Source organism: Neomonachus schauinslandi, chromosome 1, assembly GCF_002201575.2.
Source record: "Neomonachus schauinslandi chromosome 1, ASM220157v2, whole genome shotgun sequence".
Taxonomy (NCBI): Eukaryota; Metazoa; Chordata; class Mammalia; order Carnivora; family Phocidae; genus Neomonachus; species Neomonachus schauinslandi.
The window spans coordinates 12,810,295-12,835,026 of record NC_058403.1 but is presented as its reverse complement, the minus strand read 5'-3'; the positions used below and the strand labels follow the sequence as shown (position 1 = coordinate 12,835,026).

The window sequence follows — 24,732 nt, the reverse complement described above, 5'->3', positions numbered from 1 at the left end:
TGACTCATTCGGAAAGAGCAGGTGACTCTTGATGTCAGGGTCGTGAGTTTTCAAGCCCCATGTTGGGTGTAGAGATTACTTAAATAAATAAAACTTTTTTTTTTTTTTTAAGATTTTATTTGTCAGACGGAGAGAGCGAGAGAGAGCACAAGCAGGGGGAACGGCAGGCAGAGGGAGAAGCAGGTTCCCCGCTGAGCAAGGGGTCCGATTCAGGACTCGAATCCAGGACCCGAGCCAAAGGCAGACGCTTAGTCAACTGAGCGACACAGGCACCCAAAATAAATAAAACTTAAAAAAAATTTTTTTAAATGTATAAAATCCAAAAAATCTTGAATGACAATATCTTTTACTAAACAACATTATATTTAAAGCACCAATTAAAAATACCTTGAACCTATCTACATTTTTTGTTAAAAAATGAAATTCTACATGAATCCAACATTTAAAATTTTATGTTAACATTTAGGAGATAACCTCTTTAAGAAGACATATACGAAATGTCTCAGTGTCCAAAATTAGTTTTTAAAAAGCCAAGTAATATTATGTGTAAAATTTTTAAAAAGTGAATTACAAGGTATAAAACTGTACCTTTATGGATTTCTGGTTCACTTTATAGTTTCCTCGGCTCAGTTTCTGCAAGGCACGATAAGCATCTTGCCTATGAACCATAACAATATAGGCACAACCTCTGGGAGGAATCATCTGCTCCAAAACATTTTAATAAAATATAATAAAATCAAAGAGCAATAAAATAAAATAAATACTAAATAACCAACTCCAACAACCCCAACTCCCCTGGCCCCTACCCATCCTACCAAGCCAGGTTCTATAATCTGAGATTAAGGTATCATAAATGGGCAATTCAAATTTGGTCTCAACTACCAGTTTTTAATAAACTTACAGTTCTCCAAGCTTTGTTAATATAGACTTTTCTAGAAAATGGTTTCAAATTAAATTTGGTTATCTAAGAAATGTGGTTAAATGCAGAGTGCTAAACATGGACTCCACACCTACACTAGCCACATCTTCTACAAAGCTGGGCAAATTTTAACTTGGGTCTCAAGTCCATAATTTCATAAAGTGACATTAATCACTGTCCACTGTCATTACATAATTTAATAAATACTCACATTAATTGATTCAATTGGACCAAACTCTTCTAATAGACTGGCAACATCCTGTTGAGTAGTCCTTTTGTCCAGCTGTCCCACCCAGAGTGTAGTACTACAAACTTAAAATAAAATTATAATCATAAAAATATATATATTTTGATAATGAGCAGCACTGTACTTTTCTACAATAAAAAAATCATTATAGGAAAAAAGCACAAGTCACACGATACCATAAGGTTAAGTAGCAAATCCCATATACAACTAAAAATATTCTAGAAAATTGTGGTAGTACTTCCAGAAATGGAATAGGATAGTGAACAACATAAGACTTAAAAAAAATCTGGCCCTTTTGTGGATAGATCTAAACTGGGGACAGAGAAGCAATAACCTGTCCAAGGCCACCCTTGGCAAATGAGAAGAAGACCCGATCCCAACTCTCTTGATCAACAAGCAGTCCAGCATTTTTGTCCACTAATACAGCTGTCCCTTTCTGACTGTTGAGTGTACATGGATGGTTCTTCTCTTATGTTGTATCCTATAAGCCTCCCAGAAGCAGAAGCTCTACATATGCCCTACTTGTATTATAAATTAAAATTTCAATAGTAACTACAAACTTATATCATGAATGTGTCTAGATACCTTATTAAACATATTCTAAATGCATGATGAGATTCAGGAGACAATGCAAGCTAATATATTCTGTAAACTGTAAATACTTAAAAAAAGAGTTAATCCGGGGGGGGGGGGGAACCTTTCCATGTACAGGAGAGCTAGTTAATTGCTTTCCATTCCACACATTAAATTCAAGACATGCTATCACTTTATTCCTCATCACTATTAGTTGGGTTCACTCCTTATTGCTGTTTTACAGCTAGTTTAACATATCAAAGCAAACTCAAGGGTGTACGCCAAAGCACAAACAAGAGACAATAAAGCTGTATTTTGCTAACAGTTATAAAACATTATACTGAGGATACGAAAAAAATAATGCAAGAAGTTTGAATGTAAAGGTTAATTTACCACTCGCAGTTTCTGGTTTGATTTGAGGAAGGCCTTTTTGTCGGCGTTCTCTTTCTTTTTCTCGATCTCGCCTTTCTTGGGACCGAGATCTAGGAGAATGTCGGCGTCTATCTCTGGACCGTGATCGAGAACGTCGATGACGGGACCTTCGAGATCTAGAACCAGATCGAGATCGCCTTCTTTTTGGTGACCTAACATTTTCATGAGGGGGAGAATGGACAGAACATAAAGAAAAAACTGAAAATGTAAGCAGGTATTAATCTGAAAAAGAAAAAATAGAACTAGGTAGTTTAATGTTTGGATACATAATAACTGAATAGCAGGGAATTCATTTTAAAAAATCTTAATATGTTGCAAGTTAAAAACCATGCACATATTTTAAATGAGATAAATAAGGTTGCTAGCTTATAAAAATGTCTCTCATCTTTGATAACTCGGTACTATAACTAAATCATGTACTTGAGAGTGTAAGAAGCTGTCATTACCAAGACAGACTGCTACTACTAGTATCTATCAGTTAACTTCTTTTCTGCAGCAATTAAAAATGTTATCCGATTATAGTATTATTTATTAACTTTTCACTTTTGTTTGCTGATAAACTTTTTTTTTTTTTTAAAGATTTTATTTATTTATTTGAGAGAGAGAGAATGAGAGACAGAGAGCATGAGAGGGAGGAGGGTCAGAGGGAGAAGACTCCCCGCTGAGCAGGAAGCCCAATGCGGGACTCGATCCCGGGACTCCAGGATCATGACCTGAGCCGAAGGCAGTCGCTTAACCAACTGAGCCACCCAGGCACCCCATGTTTGCTGATAAACTTGTAAAGGAACTGTGAATACATAATTCCTATCCTTCTATGCATATATGCGTGCAGGCACTGGAACAACTAAGGAGAAAAGCATGGGCAAGATGACTGACCTTAGTTTTTTAAATTACTACTTCTGCTCCCACTTTACACATACAGACATACAAATACACCAAATGTTATTTTATTAACACTGCATATCTAAAAATAGTCCAGTTTGATTTTAATCTGTCTCCTAAGACATACAGGATTGGAAAAACATTTTCTGTCAATTACCTGGATGCTGACCTAGATCTTGACTTTCTGTTATCAGACATGTGCCGTTTAACCTCTTGAATACAAGGTTGTTCTACTTCCATTTCCTTTAAAATCAATAAAAAACAACAACAAAAAATAACCACCCATCATTAAATGAGAGAACTGGAAATTATGGAGGGAAGATGACAAAAACTAAAAAAATGCTAAGTTACAAATCTCTTGCCTTGGCAGTTTTATTCTGGTTACTTGACACCAAGTTACTAGTTTAATAATGACTGTCCACTGGTGAGAAAAAAATTTTTTGTATGGTTTACAAGTTTAGAAGAAACACTTCTCTAATTCTGGAATTTCATATAAGTTACATACGATTTTACTAAACCACTGATTTCAGTGGTAAACTAGGCACTGGTTAAGCATTCTATACTCTTATCTCAATCCTCACAGAATCCTACGGAAATTGGTGTTATTACTATGTTCACTTTCCAGATGAAAAGCTTTAGGCACAGAAACAGTGAATATGTGCCCAATCAACAGTTTATCTTCACATTCAAAAATGAAGATAACAAGCAAACAGGCAGGAATCTGCACATAAGTCAAAGCAACCAAAAAGATAACCAATCTGAGAATAAAGTTTTACCTGATGTGCCTTCTGGGTAAGTGGTTCATTTTGTGCCTGAAAAGAAGCTTGGAAAGGCTGCTGCACAGGTGGAGTTGGAGGAATCACAGACTGAGCCATGGGAGGAAATGGAGGTGTAGGAAGAAGGCCAAATCCTGGCATCTGTCCATTCGGAGGAAGTGGAACCTTTTGTTTTTAAAGAAAGCATGTGAGTAGATTTTAAGTAACAGCTACCAAAAATAATTCGGAAAACCCTTAGTTACTTGATATAAAACTAAAATATCTTCAAGAAATTAACAATGATAAACAATTTCCATAGGTATTTTATCTGAAGAATTTTACATATCCAAGTATATAGGTTAAAAATTCTAGAACTCATTTTTAAAATTATGAATGCACAGGCTTGACTTTATATACTTAAAGACATTAATTTCATTTATATGGCGAACAATGTGACAGAATAAACTTAGATATCTGTCAGAGAGGTACTGTACCGCAAACTGTCTCCCTTCAACTTCAAAGGCAATTACAGCATTGACGTACAGGTTCACTTTTTAAAAATTTACTCCAAGGGGAATTTCAACTGACATCCTTACTTTTAGGGTTTAAAATACCATAATAGCAATGAGAGTAAACCACAATGTAACATATTTCTGCATGTGCCATTCCTATACCAACAATGTTAAAGTATAATAGCCTGGGTGACTCAGTTGGTTAAATATCTGCCTGTGGCTCAGGTCATGATCCCAGGGTTCTGGGATCAAGCCCCACCCACATCAGGCTTCCTGCTCATCGGGGAGCCTGCTTCTCCTTCTCCCTCTCCTCCATTTGTGTGCTCTCAAATAAATAAAATCTTTAAAAAAAAAAAAAGTGCAATTATAACATCACAAAGAAGTACTCCTTCTAATTTATTTATAAACTTTCAGTAACTGTTAAACATTTGGAAATAAGTCCACAGGTTTTCTTCATATTTTAAACAAGCTTATCAATTAGTCATTAAAATCACAATATCAATTTCTAATATTAGCAAATTACAGATACACATAAGAAAATGAACATACTCTAAAGAGATTTCTTAGAAACCTTTCCTTTTTTTTTTTTTTTTTAAGATTTTTTATTTATTTATTTGAGACAGAGAGAATGAGAGACAGAGAGCATGAGAGGGAGGAGGGTCAGAGGGAGAAGCAGACTCCCTGCCAAGCAGGGAGCCCGATGTGGGACTCGATCCCGGGACTCCATGATCATGACCTGAGCCGAAGGCAGTCGCTTAACCAACTGAGCCACCCAGGCGCCCCCTTAGAAACCTTTCTAAACCAAGGATATGAAGTAGTATTTCCTGAGGCTGGTTATAAAACAGAATCTATACACTTTTTAAAAAAATAGATTCTTTGGATCTGACTTTAGCATTAGATCCCTACCTCTGTAATTTAGCTGTGCAATAAAGTTTAGGAAACTCTGAATAAAGGATTTGCAAAAATAAACCCAATAAACAAATCCCTACTAACTTCTTGCAATTTTCCAGACTGCTATGTTCCTTTCACTGAAGATTTCAAACTATACTCCTGAATGCTGAGACTAAAAACCCTCTAAAGCATCTCAAACAACATTGACCCAAAAAAGCTCCTCATAAGGGAAAGAGCTGCACCACTAAGCAGGCCAGGTCCCTGAAACAGAGCTATAATCTCCCTCTAAACGATTTTAACAAAAATACCTATTATTAAATTATAAGCATGTAATATTTAGTATGCTTGTTTTAATTAAAGCTTTTTAAAAAAACAACCCAAGTCAATTATATGCTCAATAGCTTTGACTGCAGCTGCAGTACTAGTCAGCCACACAGCTAAGTAATAGTGGTCTGTGAAGTGCAATCCATATGCTCTAATGAACAGATCTTCACATACTGAAACTCAGCACAAGAAAAATGTATATACCTGATGGTGCACTGGATCCTGCTGTATTGTCATCATTCGAGGTTGAAACTGATCCATATTTTGATGTTGCGTATATGCTGGCTGCTGCATGCCATCCCCAGGAAACCCACTAAATAAAGATGAACAATCTTCATTTTATCCATTCAAAAACACACACGATTCTAAGCTACGTTTATACTACAGAAACATTAAGAATGTTGTTCAAGAGTCATTAATAATTAATATCTTACTGAATCATGTACTTGCCTATATTAATTTATACATTCAGCATTATTCCCAACATAAAAGCCATTTTTAACTGTAAATCTGATAGGATCCCCGCCCCTTTCAAAAGAAAATCCTAAATATCCTAATTTTAAAAAACAGTGACTATATGAAAAATGATTTTGCTACTAAAGTTACAGTTGACCCTCGAACAACATGGGTTTCAACTGTGAGTCCACTTACAGTTTTTTGGCTACAGTATAGTACTGTAAACATATTTTCTCTTATGATTTTCTTAACATTGTTTTTTCTCTAGCTTACTTCATCCGAAGAACATAGCATGTAATACATATAACATACAAACTATGTGTACAGGTTCGGCTTCTGGTGAAGAGTAGGCTATATAAAAGTTTTGGGGGAGGCAAGTTATAACGCAGATTTTGGACTCTGGGCAGGTGGACACCCCTACCTAATCATCACGCTATGCCAAGGATCAACTGTACTTGTCTCATGCCTTATAATGATGCGCAACTGTACCCACCGAGGAGCGCGGGAAAGAAACTTACAAAGGTGCCTGTGGAGGGGAAGCGGCGGGTGCGGCGGCGGGCGCGGTGGAGGCGGCAGCGGGTGCTGGAGGCGCAACAGCCACAGCAGGGGTGGTGGCGGCGGTGGTGGCGGCGGCGGCGGCATCTTCCTTCTTTGCTTCTTCCACAGCTTCTGGCTCATCATCATAATCAAATCTATCAAGGAGCTTCTGGAATAGGTACGTGAATATTCCATTTTAAAACTGGGATTGGGATATACTACACAAAAGACTTAGTAAAAACAACAGACGTTTCCTATCATCTACGATGCCAGCACCGACAGGTACCTACCGTTTCACCTTCCCACCCGCCCCTTAGGATCCTGGTTCACAGACAAACCACTGCCACACAAATGCCATCTGAAAAAGAATTTTTGGGGCGCCTGGGTGGCTCAGTCGTTAAGCATCTGCCTTCGGCTCAGGTCATGATCCCAGGGTCCTGGGATCGAGCCCCGCATCGGGCTCCCCGCTCTGCGGGAAGCCTGCTTCTCCCTCTCCCACTCCCCCTGCTTGTGTTCCCTCTCTCGCTCTCTGTCAAATAAATAAATTCTTTAAAAAAAAAAAAAAAGAAAAAGAATTTACTCTGCTTTCTTCACCAATTACAAATGCAGTGTTTTCTTTCTATTTTCTATATGCTTATTTTAGAGTTAATTTAGCAATATAAATATTAAAATACTCACTCAAAACTTTTAGAACTTTGCACACATGAAAATGGGTGTACATTTTCAGTTAACTGTAAAATGTACCAAGACTGCCTTATCCAATCACTATAAATGCCTAAAGATGTCCATATGCTGCTTACTCAAAAACATACTAATAGGACAAAGAAAAAAGAGAATGGTATAGACAGGGCCATAAAGAACTTACTACCTGGGCACTAGCTTCTTCCTTAAAACTTCACAGCTCATGTCAGATTACCAGAAACATGGAAGGGAAGGAGGGAGGGAGGGAGGGAGGAAGGGAGGGAGGGAGCTCAACACTTCACAAGATCACATGCCTAGAAGAGCCATTTAAAAATAAGATGACATTTGTTCAGAAAGGAAGGGGGGCGCCGGGGTGGCTCTGTCCTTAAGTGTCTACCTTCGGCTTGGGTCGTGGTCCCGGGGTCCTGGGATCGAGCCCCGCATCGGGCTCCCTGCTCCACGGGGGGCACCTGCGTCTCCCTCTCCCACCCCCCCTGCTTGTGTTCCCTCTCTGGCTGTCTCTCTGTCAAATAAATAAAATCTTAAAAAAAAAAAAAAAAAAAAGGAAGGAAGGTAACACCACACCTACTACTTCTACTACTATCTACTCTGTTTAAATATCGGCCCAGGTGATTAAGAAACATTACTAAGACTGCACAGCCAGCAAATGGTAGAACTGGAATGTGGACACTGTTCTTTTTGACTTCAAATCTCTCAGTCTCTGACATTTAATAAGCAGTCTTTTCCCTCAAGCTGTGCCCATTCTGGTCATGGATTTTCAACTTCAAATTCCTAAACTTGTGTTGTTCTGTGGTAGTTCTGCCTAGAAATTATGGTTCTACTTTACTGGACAAGAGATCTCAAAATTGGGCGCCTGGGTGGCTCAGTTGGTTAAGCGACTGCCTTCGGCTCAGGTCATGATCATGGAGTCCTGGGATCGAGTCCCACATCGGGCTCCCTGCTCGGCAGGGAGTCTGCTTCTCCCTCTGACCCTCCTCCCTCTCCTGCTGTCTCTCATTCTCTGTCTCTCAAATAAATAAAATCTTTAAAAAAAAAAAAAAAAAAAAAGAGATCTCTAAATTAAGAAGGGAAGTCCCCTTCTTGGACAGCACAGTTTCTTTGTAATCCTAGGCCATGTCATTAAAAGTTCTTAGAGTAAGTGAGCGATCTAATTATGACCCAGACACCTTGTTGCCTTACACACGTTAGCGTATCTAACCCTCACAGCAACAGTAAAGCCTAGGCACCGCCATCACTATTTTACAGTGCTGCACACTGAATATTTAAGCGACTCAGAATCGAGACAGAGTCAGTGATGGGAGTCAAAATTAAAACTCAGGTCTAGATTGTCTACAAAAAACAAAACCTCTGTCTTTGCTGTTTTTCACACGTAGGTATGTTCTTTAAAGTTTTAAGATTTATACCTATTGCTTTGGAAAATGATTTGAAGAAATTAAAAAATTAAACTGAGATCCAAAAAGACATTTTTGTTGCTTTTTAGGAAACTGAAGATCTATGAAGCAGCTCGAATGAATTGTTCCCAGTCAAGCTGTTCTACTAGCTTAAAACAGACTTTTAGTCAAAGGAAAAGCGCAGAATTTTTTTTCCTAAACTTCATGTAACTGACAAACACTGACCAACCAACTCACTTGAGGTAAAACACTAGAGGAATTACAATTCAAATTAACAGCAACAAAAAAGGATTCCATTAGCATTACTGTTATTCAACATTTTTTGAAGTCCTAGCCACCAGTACAATAAGAAAAACAAACAGGCAGGGCGCCTGGGTGGCTCAGTTGGTTAAGCGACTGCCTTCAGCTCAGGTCATGATCCTGGAGTCCCTGGATCGAGTCCGGCATCGGGCTCCCTGCTCGGCAGGGAGTCTGCCTCTCCCTCTGACCCTCCCCCCTCTCATGTGCTCTCTCTCATTCTCTCTCAAATAAATAAATAAAATCTTTAAAAAAAAAAAAAAAGAAAGAAAAAGAAACAGGCAGACATTGAAGAGGAAATGTCAAATTTAATAGCTACCCAGAAATCTGAGAGAACCAACTGTTTAGTATCATAATCATTTAAAAGATAAAAGAAGCAAACAGGAAAAATGACTAAGTATCTTAGGAATAAACGATGTAATAAATGTATGAGACCTGTATAAAAAGGAATTTTAATAGAGATTCTGTGTAAAGCTCTTGGTACTTCCTAAATTAACCTATAAATTCTAAAATTTATGTTAAAGTTCATCTTGAAAAGTATGCTGTGATGTTTAATTGTATCAATTTGGCTAGGTTACAGTGCCCAGTTGTTTGGTCAAATAGTCACCTATATGTTCCTGTGAAGGTCTTTTAAAAATGTGATTAACATTTAAATTAATAGAATTTGAATAAAGAAATATCCTCCATAACGTGGGTGGGCCTCAACCACTCAGCCAAGGCCGTAAGGGTAAGAACTTAGGTTTCCTGAAGAAGGAATTCTCAAGACAGCAACATAGAAACCTTACCCTGTAGAATTCAGATGCAGAACTGCAACATTAACTCTTACCTAAATTTCCAGCCTGCTTTCTGCCCTACAAATTTCAAATTTGCCAGCCTCCACAACTGTGTCAAACAATTCCTTAAAAATCAACCAATCTCTCCCTCTCCCGTTTTCCTCTGTGCGCGCGCGCGTGCGTGTAATACTTGGAAATGAAATACAGAATATAGTGCATAAGCTGCAAGTATTTAAATTATTACGATGCAGAAATAATTATATTAGTGGGGCAAAACAGAGTCCAAATGTCCACAAATAGACACAGAAACAAAGGAGAATTCAGAATTCAATGTATGACAAAAATAGTGAGTGAGAACTGGCTATTTCCAAAAGGTTCAAGATTCAACTCTCTTGAACCATATTCTAAAATAGGCTCCAGATGGAATGAAGAGACAAACATAAAAAACAAAAGTATAAAACTACCAAAAGAAAATATAAAATTAAAAAAATACGTACATGGGGAGTTTTCCTAAACTCTGAAAGAACATACACAAATCTGTTCCAGGCAGGTAACTGCTTCCCTTTTTACTTTAGAACTTCCTGTATTGTATTTTTTTCCCCTATAAGCACGTACTCCTTTTCGACTCGAAATTTTATCCAAACTTCTTTTAATCAGTAGTTGTTCATAAATCACTAAGATATAATGACAACTAGTATTTACCAAATGGATTCTTAATTTGGACTACCAGCAATAAAATCGTATCTTAAAATTAAAATCTGGAAAGAATAAAACATTTTAGAGATGATTAAGCTAAAAGACTTCACTTAGTTCTAGGGTTTTCAAACTTTTGTATTTTTGGCAGTGAGACTGAAAAAATGCAATTTTATATAGTCATAAACCCAATGAACAGAAAAGACATAAAACAGCTAAGACAGAGTTGTCTGGGTTAACATTTCTACAGGAAGCTCTGAGCTCTGCAAATCCAGCACATCTATATCCTTAGCTGCAGCTCCTTAAACATGCCTACAAGAGAGCAGTTGGAAGACACTGAACCAACAAAACCCTCAAGTTATACAGATGGTAACTAAGTTCTAAAAGCAAAAAGCAAAAGGTAACTTAAATGTCTGTCAATAGGGGAATGGCTAAACTGTGATGTGTACATGTAATGGAATACTCCTCATAATAAGCTCTCAGTAAAAATGTAGATCTAAGGACGCCTGGGTGGCTCAGTTGTTAAGTGTCTGCCTTCAGCTCAGGTCATGATCCCAGGGTCCTGGGATTGAGCCCCACATCAGGCTCCCTGCTCAGCAGGAGGCCTGCTTCTCCCTCTCCCACTCCCCCTGCTTGTGTTCCCTCTCTGTCAAATCAATCAATCAATCAATCTTTTAAAAAAAAAAAGGCAGATCTAAATCTATTAACCTTAACAATGACAACAGACAAGAGGATTAGGATCAAAACCAGCAAGTTAAAAACTGTGTATATGTATTTATATATTATGCATAAAACATGCATGTATTATGTATAATATATATACATATCATGACCAAATAAAGAAAAATATATCCACAGGAAATTAGTTCAGAAGAGAGACACAGCAAAAATTTACAGTAGCTATCTCCAAGTATGGGGGTTAATGGTGAAAGTTCTCCTGTTTACTTTTCTACTTCCTATTTACTGAAAATTTTTGCAGTGAGTATATATTATACACTTATATCCAGGAAAAATAATCAATGTTTTGTTGTCAAGGGGAAAATCCCTTAAACCACAAAACAACAAAATGAACAATCCCGAGAGTGAGTAGAGAAGAAGTAACTTCCATATCCTAAACTGAGTGGTATAAACAGTTAAGGTGGGTTATGTAAGAGAAGCTGGCCTACCTTGTCAAATGTAGTTTTTTGCTCAGGCTGGGGGAAAGCAGCTTTTTGTTCAGGTGGCTGTGCAGGAGCTGTCTTTAACTGAGCTGTGATAGCCTGGACCTGAGCCATCACAGCATTGTCAAGGGCCGGAGACTGTGGTTTTGGAGGCTGCTGAAAAGTCTGAAGGATCTGCTGAAGCTTAAAGAATGGGAAAACTGATAAACCACATAACAAAGTACAATCATAGTATCAAAGGTTGATTTACTAAAATAACAAAAAACAAAAAACTTAAAGGTGACTCAAAATAGCACAGGCACAAAGTAAACTGGAAAAAGAACACACCTTTTGGTAAAGGTTAAGTCTGTTGTAAATACCAGGGATACAATGTGTGTCATTTAAGGTTAAACATGTATGCTGATACCCCAACGGGCAGAAAATGATGGTCAGTAAGAGAAAATACACTGAACTGTGAACAAGGTAAAGAAATGTTTTCTAGAAAAATGTAAAAATCATCTCCAATACAAATAATTTTGAAGTTAATCCGAAATGCTAGAATCATGAGCAACAATACCAACCAGTCACCAGTTCTGAAGTCCTCTTCACAGGGGTATTGCTATTGCTCAGTGTATGGCTCCCTTATTTCTCACCTTTCCCACATTTCCCCTGTGAGCCCTATGACATTACCTGCCCAGTAAAGGCTTTTCTAGGTGAAAAGTAGAAATATTTCCTCCCTTGAATGTGCTCATTCATTAGGAATGGAAAATAAAAACTGACAAAAGTACCTAACTGCAAGGAATTTAATCTTGAGATAGGTAGTTTACCTGTTGACCTTGAGTTGTCTGAAACAGTTGGGCCACAGCAGCAAAAGCATCAGAGCTAGGCAACTGTGGTACAGTTGGTACAGAGTTTGTAGTGGCTTGGGGTGGTTCAGAAGAAACTTTAACTGGAGGTGGAGGTGAACCTAAAAAAGAAAAGGTCATTAAGACCTACGAAAACTTTAATCTTCAAATTTCCCTTTTTAAACTCCATTAAGCTTTTTTACTAAAATAAAGATCGTGGTACTAGACTCTGTACTATAGCAAATACATGAAAGAGCTGTGGAAAGAAAACCGTATCTTCCAAGATGTAAATTCAAATGTCTTTCCTATGGAAAAGTTCCACCAATATAAACAGACTCCAAACTTCTCATGCACAAAAGTTATAACCATTTTCTACGTTCACAGATATACTTGGCCATACCTTCATTATTAGTAACATTTTCTGCTACCGGGGCGGCATTACTGGTTCCTGCAGCCATATCCAAAAGAGGCTGAATAATTTCAATTTTGAATACTCCATTTTTTTGCCAAAGGTTCAGCACACGAACTATTTTACTCTGTTATGTGTAACAAAACATGAATATACAATAAATATTTGCATAAATAAAGAAATAAATCTCTAAGTGTTTTATAAACAGAAAAAAAAATTTATCTTTAGAATTACGACCTGGTTAAAACTACCCTAATCAGCCTTTCTTCAGTAGTACAAACTAGAATAAAGAACAAAGAAGGGGGAGAAAAGGGGGAAGAAACAAAAAAGAAATATAACCTAGATAATCAAAACAAATATAACAAAAAATGTATTTCACATTTTCATTATATTTATGATCACAAAGAAATACCATCACTGACAAAAAAAGTAATCGTCTTAAAAAAGTAAATGAAGTGAAGAAGAATTTCTTCAGGATGATATTAACAGTTAAAATATTTAAGAAACTGGTCTGTAACTGATAGGTAAGTCGTTTTATGGCCTAGTAAATATGATGGAGATCCAGAGATGTGTTATTCATAAGAAAAATAACTCATGTCCTACTCAAGAAATGATCTTTTCTCTTGTTTATTTTTCCCACAAGAACACTCCTCCAAGAATATAAATACAGAATCCACAACACTCAAATTTATATACTGTTTACTGTAAATATCTTCATTCTTCTGAGTAGATTTAGTAGTATATTTCTCCCACCTACCGGGAGTCCAGTTATTATGTCTGTAATGTTCTTCTACCTTTTTATAGTACATAGTAAAATCAGCTATAAATATAAGGAATTAAATACTGTAGTCTGATTGCTAATGAATATCATTTATGTTCCAGCCTCTTAAAATGCTGGGGAAAGCCATCAATTATTGGTCCCTTCTTTCTGGAATAAGCAACAATATGAGATGAGTACTGCCTTTTTCTATGGCAGAATTTATCACTCAACTACAAGTAAATCTTTCCAACTCCTTTTTCAACGGTACAACATTCCAGAAGAATTTCACAAGAAAATACATAAACATGAGATGGCCACAACAGAAAACACTGGGTTTTGTTTCAAGTTCACAGAGATCCCCATATAATTCTCTTTCAAATATATAATATACATTTAAATAGATTTAAATATAGAAATGATACAAGTTTTAATTTAAAAATTAACTATACCTTATCTTCAGATGGACAAAGATACAAATATTGGAATGTGGCGGTTATGTTTTTAGAGAATCTTGGCCCAAAAACATCTTTATCGGTTCCAAACTGATGACGAGACTGTCGCACAATTGAGTCGATTACATATAATCCTGGAACCTTGTACTCTGGTTTACACTACAAAGATAAAGATGCAAAGTTAATAGAAGAAAAGCAAAATCACAATTTGACATTAATCTCCCTTTTATAAAACTCTGTATTATCCAGTGATTGTTTCTATTTAGAAACCGCTTGAATGTTTAGCTCTCTTATTGGCTAGCATGTCAAATTTCCCACAGACATGTACAGAACTACCAATTCTCTTGATACTTCAGACCCCCAGTATTTTCCTTTCCTCTGATCCCTCTACCTCCCCACAATTTCCCAGAATCAACATTACGTTACCAATCCCTAAGCCACTTGCACACTAATCCACTTATTATGATACTCTCTACTCCAATTCATCCTACTTAAAAAAATAATTGCTACCTTTTAAAGTCATCAAAAAGATAATTTTAACATCAATTTTAATTCTACTAAAGTAGAGTACCAGAGAAAAGAAAAACTAAGGAGAGATCACATTTTTGGCCTATCAGTAATGATTAACAAGAAGAAAAGAGAAACATACACCTATATATATTTCTGGTGGTACAACCTTTATCGATGATGATTTAGCAATAAAAGCAAAGCCTTATTTGATCCAACAATTCTACATCTAGAAATTTATTGTAAGGAAAACCATTAAGATGCATCTAATTTTTTCCTTAAGGCCAGCCACTGAAGTGAAATGTCCAAAAGGAACTGAGTAAATGTGGAAACAATCAAGCAATGGAATACTTTTTTGCAGACATTTTATGATAAATTCAGTGGGAAAAGCAGGTTATCAGTCACCAGTTTCTTTTTTATGAATGTACATGTACATAATAAAAAATGAGTAGATCTAAATATAAATATAGTAATTTGGGGTGATAGCATGTAGGTAATTTTAATTTTTTTCCATTTTACTTATTTGTACTTTGATTTGCTACTATAAAAACTTCTACTGACCTTTTTTTGGTCTGTTGGGATTCTAACTCCTATCTCTCATCTAGTATTCAAAGGCCATGGATCAAAGACATTCACACACATTTACTGGTATGTACTACAAGGCACAGCTCCAGGTTGGGGGAGAAGATAGAGATGTCTAAGTCTCTGTTCTTAGTCCTCTGGTGAGACAGATGTGTGCTAATCACATGGTTATAAAACCAGATACAACTGTAAAACTGAAAGATGATTTAATTATGATAGCAGCAGGGAAAATCCGGAATAACTTTACAAAGTGATTTCACTTGAAATACTTCAAGATGAGTTAAATGTCAACAAAGTAGACAGGGCAAATGGCACAGGAAAGACATCAAACTCGGGCAAGAATCGTGTTGAGTACACAGGAAACTTGTTGAGTGTCTACCTCATACTAAGCACTCAATCAACAGTATTGCTATAGATTTTTGTTTTGTTCAAAACAAACTCAAGAGACTAACAAGAACACCTAGTGACAACTTTTTTTTGTAGAATAGCTTTAGAAGCAAGCATCCAAATTACAATTTACAAAGTAAATTACAAATACTAATCATAACTAAAATGATATAATAATGAAATGGATAGTTACCTTTTTGATGAACTTTTCTACTATTTGAACTACATGCTTATAAAGCTGAAAAGAATTAAAAGAAAATTACTGTACAGTTTACTTATTTCTACATATTCAGTAATGTAATTAGAAAATACTTAAAACCTTAAAATTGCAATCTGAATTCTCAAATATTGAATGAACCATGACAAATAATCCCTAGTCAAAAAGTGAACAATCATAAATCAGAAGTGAATTAACTAAAACAGAAACTACAAAAATCCCCCCAAAAAGAAGGTCCTTTTCTTAGATTTTTAATCAATAAACGTTAATAAAGTAGTGTATTCAGGCAACTTTATGAGACCGATAAGAACAGTGGAACTGGAACTAAATAATGCAGTTTCTAAAGAGACTCTGCTATTTAGGTGTGATCTTGAAAACATTTCACTTCGTGAAGTCTGAGGTTGGTTTTTTTTCCTTCTTTTTAATAAAAGTATGAAGCTAATACTCAGCTGACTTACGAAAAGAATTAACTAAAACAGGGTGCCTGAGTGGCTCAGTCAGTTAAGTGTCTGCCTTTGGCTCGGGTCATGATCCCAGGGTCCTGGGATCGAGTCCCACGTCAGGCTCCCTACTCAGCAGAGAGTCTGCTTCTCCCTCTCCCTTTGCCCCTCCTCCTGCTCGTGCTCTCTAGGTCTCTCTCCCTCTCTCTCTCAAATAAAAAAAATAAATAACTACAACAAAGAAAAAACCCCTTTTATTCAACTCTCTACTTCTGTTAATTCAACTTTCTGATACACACACACACACACACAAATTGGCAACTATGTGAGGCAACAGGTGTGCTAATTAGCTTGACTGTGTTAATCATTTCATAATGTGTATGTGTATCAAACCATCATGTTCTATTATATTTTTAAATACATTCAATTTTATTTGTCAATTATACCTCAACAAAGCTGGAAAAAATATAAAGTGGAGATACTAAACAACAACAAAAAAGGAAAAAAGCAGGTTTTGAAATAATATGTTACAGTTCAAATATACTGTACTGTATTAACATGTATCTTCAGCAAAAGTTAGAGCTCTCTGATTCAGGCCTAAACTAATACGATGAATTCTCATGTTTAACAATATTTTCAAAATCTCAAAAACATTTTTCGAATTAAATATATTTATTTTATTCTTACCTTAATAGCTTTAATAGCAGCTTTAGTGATAAGAATCATCTTGGCTCGAGAGATGGGAGGTTTCATATCCATAAGTGAAAAGAGCTTAAAAAACAAAAATAATTAAAAAATTAAGTTAGAGGTCAATTCCCCCCAGTTCCACAAAGATAGTGCAATTTATCAAGTAAAAGAATAACAAACTTTTGGAACTAAGTTGAACAATTCAACTAGTAAAGAAAATCCAAGCACTTTCCTATATACCTGCATCACTACCAAGAAAATACAATAGGAAAAGATATTAAAAATAGCAAAAAAGAAAAAACAAGAAAAAACATTAAGAAATCTACAAAACCTGTAACTGAAAAAACTAAAATTTTACTGAGGAACTCAAAAATAATTTGAATGCAAACATACCAGGGGTTTCTGGACCGAAAGTAGCAATAGTATGACTCAATATTTAATGCAAACCTCACTGAGATTTTGGAGAACTTCAAATAATTCTAAGGGTCATTTGGAGAAAGATTTATTAAATTAGGCAAGAAATTTAAAATGCTGGAATTCACAACTTCTTGATTTAGTCAGGCACAAAAATGGCACCATATTTAACACATCTCATGACAGTAAATCCAACAATCAGGTGCTCCCCATGAGATTTAACCACACATGCATACTTCTTCCAAAGTTTAAATCCAACCAAGACATAATGAAAGCCCATAGAGTTACAAAGATAAAATCCTGACATTAAGAAGCTTATATTTAGCTTCTTAAATTCTTCTCTTTTTTGTTTTGGTTAAAAAAAAAAAAAAGATTTATTTGAGAGAGAGCACTCATGTGCTCACAGGGTGGGTGAGGGGGGCCGAGGGAGACCAGCAGACTCCTGGCTGAGCGGGAAGCCCATGTGGGGGCTCCATCCCAGGACCCTGAGATCATGACCTGAGCCTAAACCAAGAGTCCAAAACTCAACCAACTGAGCCACCCAGGTGCCCGTTTCCATTTCGTTTAATCACGGGCACATACTCACCCTAGGACTTCTAAAAAGATAATTTGTGGGTTTTTTTTTAAGTAGGCTCCACCCCCAACATGGAGCCCAATGCAGTGTGGCTTGAACTCACCAACCTGAGATCCAGACCTAGCTGCGATCAAGAGTCGGATGCTTAACCAACTGTGCCACCCAGGCACCCCTAAAAAGATACTGTGAAATATTTAAGTTTCGGGGCTTTATATGAATATTTCCATTTCTTTCCAAATAATGTTGATACTCCAAATATGTAATCTCTAAGACACAGATCTTTACTAGATCACTAAGAAGCTAACCTAAGTACAAAAGTCTTTTTTCATAGGGTAAACAGCCCTATTTGGCAACATATCCTAAAAATTCAGAGAATTTTCACAGCTTTTCACACAACTACAGACACAATGGGACTATAGATAACAGTAACAGTAATATTAGAAAAGGCATGGAACGCCAGAGATAATCAATACAAGAACCAGATACTCTGGTTTAAGCAGAGAAAGGTAGAATTCTTCCATAGGTAATATTAAGATTTTTTTTTAAAAAAGGGAGAAACACAGATACTAACAAAGGAATTTGTTTTTTAAAAATGTGATTCTCTAAAGAGCGTCATGATTCTTTATTATTTCTTTACCAATGTAATAAAAATTATCCTTGAGAATAAATGCTCATTAACAGAAAACAATTAGAAAGGAGACAGTAATCTGAGATTATATAAACTGATGGGAAATGAAAAAACAATTTAAAATATTACAACTTAAATACAAATTCTAAAAATGTAAACACTGCATGAAATATATAGCATGCATTTAGAAGGATATATTACCATTTATGTTAGAAAATTTATTAAGACTTGTTCTTAATTTATTAAGACTTACTTGTTCTATTTCCTTCTCTGTACCTTAATGTAGAGAAAGGGGATGCAAAAAAGTTTATACATGATCTTTAAGAATGAACAACAGTGAGAACTATTTCCCTGGTCATTAAAAGCTTAGAGAATCATATTTTCATGAAGCCTAAGCAAAAACTATTCATTTAATGTATCAAATAGCACTTCTTGATTACTTCAGCAGGAGGCAACCTGCCATATTAAAAAACCTCAGCCAACTGAGCACACAAAACAGACCAATGTATCATCGGATAAAATACTCCACAGTCTGTATTTAAATCACAACTTGTTAAAAAAATTAAAATACAGCCTATATCATATAGCAGTATAACCATTCATGCAAAATACCAGCAAGAGAACCCTCAAGTACTATTATCTAAGAGACAGTAAAAAGGGTATTAAACATTTCATGAAGAAAGGATCACTTGGGAAGAGAGGAGGGAATCAACATCTGAGGGCCTACGATGTATAAGGAAGAATTAAATCTAGTGGTATATAATTTTATTTAATCATATTAACAACTGGAGGGAGGAGGGAGGGGGATGGGTTAAATGGGTGATGGGTATTAAAGAGGGCACTTGTTGTGATGAGCACTAGGTGTTATATGGAAGTGTGGAATCACTAAATTCTACACCTGAAACCCATTTTACCATATGTGTTAACTAGAATTTAAATAAAAACATGGGAGAAAAAAAAAATCATACTAACAACTTAACACAGATTCTCTTCCACCTGTTTGAGATGATACTCAAAAGGGTTACTTACATCTGTTTTGGATGATGCCCAGGGAATGGGCTTGAAACCATAATTTGTAGATTTTATAGTTCACAATTCCTTTTTTTTTTTTTAAGATTTTATTTATTTATTTGACAGAGAGAGTGAGCACAAGCAGGGGCACTGGCAGGCAGAGGGAGAGGGAGAAGCAGGCTCCCTGCAGGTCAGGGAGCCTGACATGGGGCTCGATTCCAGGACCCTGGGACCTGAGGCAGCTGCTTAACCAACTGAGATACCCAGGCGCCCCTATAATAGGTTCACAGTGCCTAACAGCACATTCATATCCTTAATACAATGCTGCTTATTGATTAAATACATATGAGAACCATTAACTATGATGGGGAAATATCAAAATATCAAGCAGGCATCTGTGCCATATATATATACATATATATATATATATATATATATATATGTATAGTATTGACTCAGGGATAATGACTAAACATACTGAATTTAATTTGGGATGCCTACTGAAATTCAGGCAGACATGAGAAAATGGATCTTGAACACAGAAAAGGTCCAGGCTAGAAAAAAGAGTCAAAGCCATGAGTATGCGTGAGAAGAAATTTGTAGTAAGAAGAAAGCCAAGAACATATAACCGAGGGTATATAAAAAATGCCACTGTGGTATAGAGAAAGGGGTTGCACAAATGAATAATATGAGGACAAATACCAGAAATTAAAGGCATTTGGCATGGTCAAATGTGGTAAGAGGTGCAAACCAAACCTTGTTTGGTTTGACTATTAGGTGGCTGAACAGATACCAGCTTTTGAAAGTGATTTCAAAGTCCAACTGGTAAAGAAGTGGCAGGTGAGGAGGTAGAAATGCAGTTTTGGATCATTTTTCATTAATTTAACAAATTTCTGAGCGCTTAGGAAGTGTCAAGCTCAGTGACTGGTACATAGGGGAGGCAGAGCCGTGTTTCAGTGCTTTAGAGATGACGACCCTTAAAACACCTCTAACTTGCGAGCACTGCGATGTTTCTATCACATTTAAGTTTCTTTTTAGATGTTCTTTACTTTCCTTTACAAATGCCTTTCTTAAATCTTAAAGCTGAAAATCTGTATTTGATATAATTTATAAAGAAAAACCACACTATAGGCAGGTAGAGGAAGTTTCAAATCTGGAGGTTTAAAAAATTACCTTTTAAAAGCTCAATGAATGTTACTAATATTTTATTGACTTCTTCAAAGTACAAATTCATCAGTCCTTACCTTTCGCAAGGCAAAAAGGTTCCCAGATATCTAGATCAATACCTTCACTGGATATAGAGACCCAGAAATTATGTTGAAATTGATATATCTTACTGTAATTATGTGCACTGACACTACCTGTTTAAATAGAAACACTAATAGCCTTTGTGGTAGTTAGATATTATAATTCCATTTTACAGATGAGAACACTGAGGCATAAAAGCTTAAGAATCTGCTCAAAATCATAAAGCTAATTAGGTGGTAAATTTAATCTGTGGTCCACCACTACCCAAAGCTCAAGTTCTTTCCAATAACTATCTAACAATAAAGAAATTATTTCATTAATACTATAATACATTATCCTGGAGGAATGAATAGCACACAGACATTAAAGACGATAGAGTATAAAAAAGTTTTATATATACACATATATGTATGCATGTAGATCCAAATAAGAAAGTATACCAATACGTAACTGTTAGGGAGGGACTGAACCCAAAGATTTTTTAATAACAAAACATAAGTGACATAGAGGTAGAGTGCTATGTCCAGCCAAGCAGTAAGTTAGAGGTAATATACTAAGTCCTTAACTGGATCTAGAGCAAAGCTAAAATTTAATAAGCTTAGATAAGAAAGAGTTAATTGACATGTTGGCTGAGGAATCTCTCAGAAGTATACAACTTTGTGGTGCTCTAAGACTCAGATTATAGTTCCTGAACTTTTAAAAACAATAAATTTCTGTTAAAGTAATGATAAGAACACAAGATCAATAATCAACTGTCTGGGAAATCCTGACTCCCTCACCTGCTAGCGATGAGAAGTTGTTTCTTCATCTGTAAAATGAAAATAATAGCCCCTACTTATATTAAGGGAAGTTTAATACAAACAACACATATAAAAAGCACTTAATGCAGCACCTAGTACAGAGTAAGTACACAATAGACATTACCTATTATTACCACCACACATAATTTTGTTGAAAGGAGAAAGAATCCTGGAAATAATCCAGGTAAGTGTTTTTCAAACTGTGGGCTGAGATACATTAGAATATAAAAATGAGCTTAATGGGTGTGATGGAACTTTTTTAGTGGAATAGAGTAAAAAAATTAAATAAACAGCACTGTACACAGCAAGGGTAAGTACTGTTTGGTGAAATTTCTCAGTTTTGTGTGTGGGTATGTATGCAAAAACACCTATGTAAAATTATAAATCTTACTGTAGGGGTGACAGTCAAAGGCACTGACTCAGAGAAAAATTCTTTTGTTTTAGAAATGAGGGAAATAAAGCCCAAACTAACTGCTGTCAACTTTCAATAATGAGTAGATTCTTTAAGCCATTAACATATTTCTTATGAACAAACTGTGGGGAAAAAAGCACCATCGAGTCAGAAAAAAATTTCATATTTTTCAATCAAGTTTAGAATACATAGTACATATAGAGACGAAAGAGGGGTAAAGATAATTTGGGCTCTAGTTATTTCTGACCAACATCCAATCTCAGCCAACAAACCTCAAGGAAAAAAACCTATTGGCTTTATATAAAAGCGTGAGAACCATAAAATTTAATATAATTCCAACAAGCTCTACTAGTGAAAAAAAAAAATCAGATATTTGGGTATTCTGGAAAGAGTCAGAAAGACCTGGTTTTGATTCTGGGTCCAGCCATGTACACAATTCTGGACAAATCACATAACACTGTAGGATGCAGTGTCCTCAAATGTAAAAAAGACATGGTAGTTATCTACTTCAGAGGTTTCAATGAGAACTGAGTTAGTTTCTGCAGATGGAATGACTAGTGTATCACCTGCAAGTGCTCAATAAATATCACTAGAAGCAGCACTCTCGCTACTATTACAGCCTCTAGTCACAATTAGTGTAATCTGTCGATGAAAGCAAGTATGTCAAAGCAGTCAGAGAAACCCGTGCAATTCTCATACAAAATAGCAGAACCAGCAGTAGGCCGAAAAAGGTACAAGACCCCCTTGGAAGGCATTAGTAGAAAAAATATACTTGCCAGGAACAGATGTGTTTGGCTTTTTGCTCTGTCACTAGCTGAATGACTACAGAAAGTATAAATGTGAACACAGTCTTGCTATATGACATATAGAGAAGGCTGATACACAAAAGGATCATTCCTCACGATCCCTTATATCAATAAGGAATAGTTTCAAGAGAAGGTAAAGAATGAGAATATTTGGCCTGTGACACCTATTGCATTCATAGCTTGAGGTAGTCAAAGTTAACATGATAATCTGCTATTTACTAACAGTACAAACTTTGAGAAGTTTAGTTAACCTCTCTAAATTTCAAGGATCTTTTAAATATGAAAAGGGGGATTAACAGTATATATTTCATAAGGCTATTAGGATTAAATGAGGTAATACACATAAATCTCAGCCTAGTACCTGACATCTAAGTGACTCACTAAATAAAGCTATACAACGCCCTGAGAATCTTTACACACACATTGAGCTTAATTTTTTGTTATGCCTTACCATAATAATCTTTTTTGTATTACATCTACTTTTCAAACACTGCATTTAGAGAAATCTTCTCTACAGTGACAATACCATAGTATCAAAAACCCTTAAAGCCGTATAGCACCTTTGTACCTAATCTGGTACTTAAACCAAATTTACAACTACTTTTATATCTACAGCTTCTGCCAAATGACATAAGGCTTAATAACTCATAACTAATCAGCTCCAATGGTCACAGAAGCCTCCTGTGTACTAACCCCCAATCTCCCTTCTGATACCTTCTCTCCTGTTCCAATTCTGAATAGTGATCTCTCCTACACAATAAAATATTTAAAGATAACTAAACATGTTTCCCACTCAACTATCTTCTTCAACTATTAGTGAAATGGTATTTCTACATCTACCCTGGCTATTCCTTTTAAGTATGATATCCCCAAATGGACATCGTCCAGATGTATTACTGTGTTAATGGAATCTAGTGAATTGGTTTTTTTTTTAATGTTTCCTATTTCTGCAATAACACATTACCACAAACTTAGCTTAAAAACAACACAAACTTATCTTACAGTTTTGGAGGTCAGAATCTCGCTAGTCTGAATTCAAGGTGCCGGCAGGGCTATTATATTCCTTCTGGAGGCGCTAGGGCAGAATACATTCCTTGGCTTTTCCAGCTTCTACAGGGTGCCTACATTCCTTTGGCTCTTGGTCTGTCTCTTCCTCCATCTTCAAAGCCAACAGGGTAGCATCTTCTCCTCCCTTACCTTTGTGCTTCTGCTGTCACATCACTTTCTGACTCTCCTCCCTCTTTCGTTTAAGGACCCTTGGGATTACATTGTGCTCATCTAGATAATTCAGGATAATTAACCCCTTCCAAGATCTTTAACCCAATCAGATCTGCAAAGTAAGGCAACATATAATAAGTTCTAGGAGTCTGAAGTGGATAGGGAAGAACTTTTTCTTTCCTTCTTTCTTTAAAAGATTTATTTATTTGAGAGAGAGAAAGAGCGCGTGTGGGCAGGAATGGGCAGAGGAAGAGGGAGAGAGAAACTTTAGTAGACTTCGCTGAGCTCGGAGCCCAAACACAGGGCTCCATCTCACAACCCTGAGATCATGACCTGAGCCGAAACCAAGGGTTGGGCGCTTAACCTACTGTGCCACCCAGGGCCCCTGGAACATTATTTAAAAAACAAAACAAAACAGTGCTTAATTCATTGTTAACTCACACCTATAATGAACCAAAACCTTCAAACTGTTTTCAACGGAATCTCTATCAAAACTAGATCTTCATGTTGACTTTATGTTGTTTTCTGACAGTCCTTTCAATCTACTTAGGTCATCTGGAAATAATTTTCTGCTACTTGATGTAGCAGCTACTCTGATCAGCTTATAAATTTCATGAACTTTCATGAATGTGCTTTATATGCCTTCTTCCAACTCAATGGTTTTTTAAAAATTAGTAAGAACAGGACCTACTTGTGGGATGACCTGGATATTCCTTGGACACTGCCTGTCAGCTCAAATTCATTTAATACTCTCATCCTGCCTATATTTTTCTAACTTATTCATGATGAAATAATGACAAACATCTTTCTGA

At 36.2% G+C, this 24,732-nt stretch overlaps 1 protein-coding gene across 2 annotated transcripts in view; it reads right to left on the bottom strand.

The window, feature by feature from the left end:
- Positions 1 to 24,732, bottom strand: part of SCAF4 (SR-related CTD associated factor 4) — a 58,062-nt gene that overhangs the window by 19,058 nt on the left and 14,272 nt on the right. For both annotated transcript variants that reach the window (XM_021678084.1, XM_021678085.1), the window contains exons 2-14: positions 16,810 to 16,893; positions 15,659 to 15,703; positions 13,987 to 14,148; positions 12,769 to 12,904; positions 12,351 to 12,490; positions 11,551 to 11,727; positions 6,510 to 6,697; positions 5,740 to 5,848; positions 3,830 to 3,994; positions 3,211 to 3,296; positions 2,133 to 2,323; positions 1,131 to 1,231; positions 589 to 702 (exon numbers count right to left, since the gene is read on the bottom strand). In XM_021678084.1, coding sequence (XP_021533759.1) covers positions 589 to 702; positions 1,131 to 1,231; positions 2,133 to 2,323; positions 3,211 to 3,296; positions 3,830 to 3,994; positions 5,740 to 5,848; positions 6,510 to 6,697; positions 11,551 to 11,727; positions 12,351 to 12,490; positions 12,769 to 12,904; positions 13,987 to 14,148; positions 15,659 to 15,703; positions 16,810 to 16,893 — 1,698 coding nt within the window. The remainder of the gene's footprint in view (positions 1 to 588; positions 703 to 1,130; positions 1,232 to 2,132; positions 2,324 to 3,210; positions 3,297 to 3,829; positions 3,995 to 5,739; positions 5,849 to 6,509; positions 6,698 to 11,550; positions 11,728 to 12,350; positions 12,491 to 12,768; positions 12,905 to 13,986; positions 14,149 to 15,658; positions 15,704 to 16,809; positions 16,894 to 24,732) is intronic.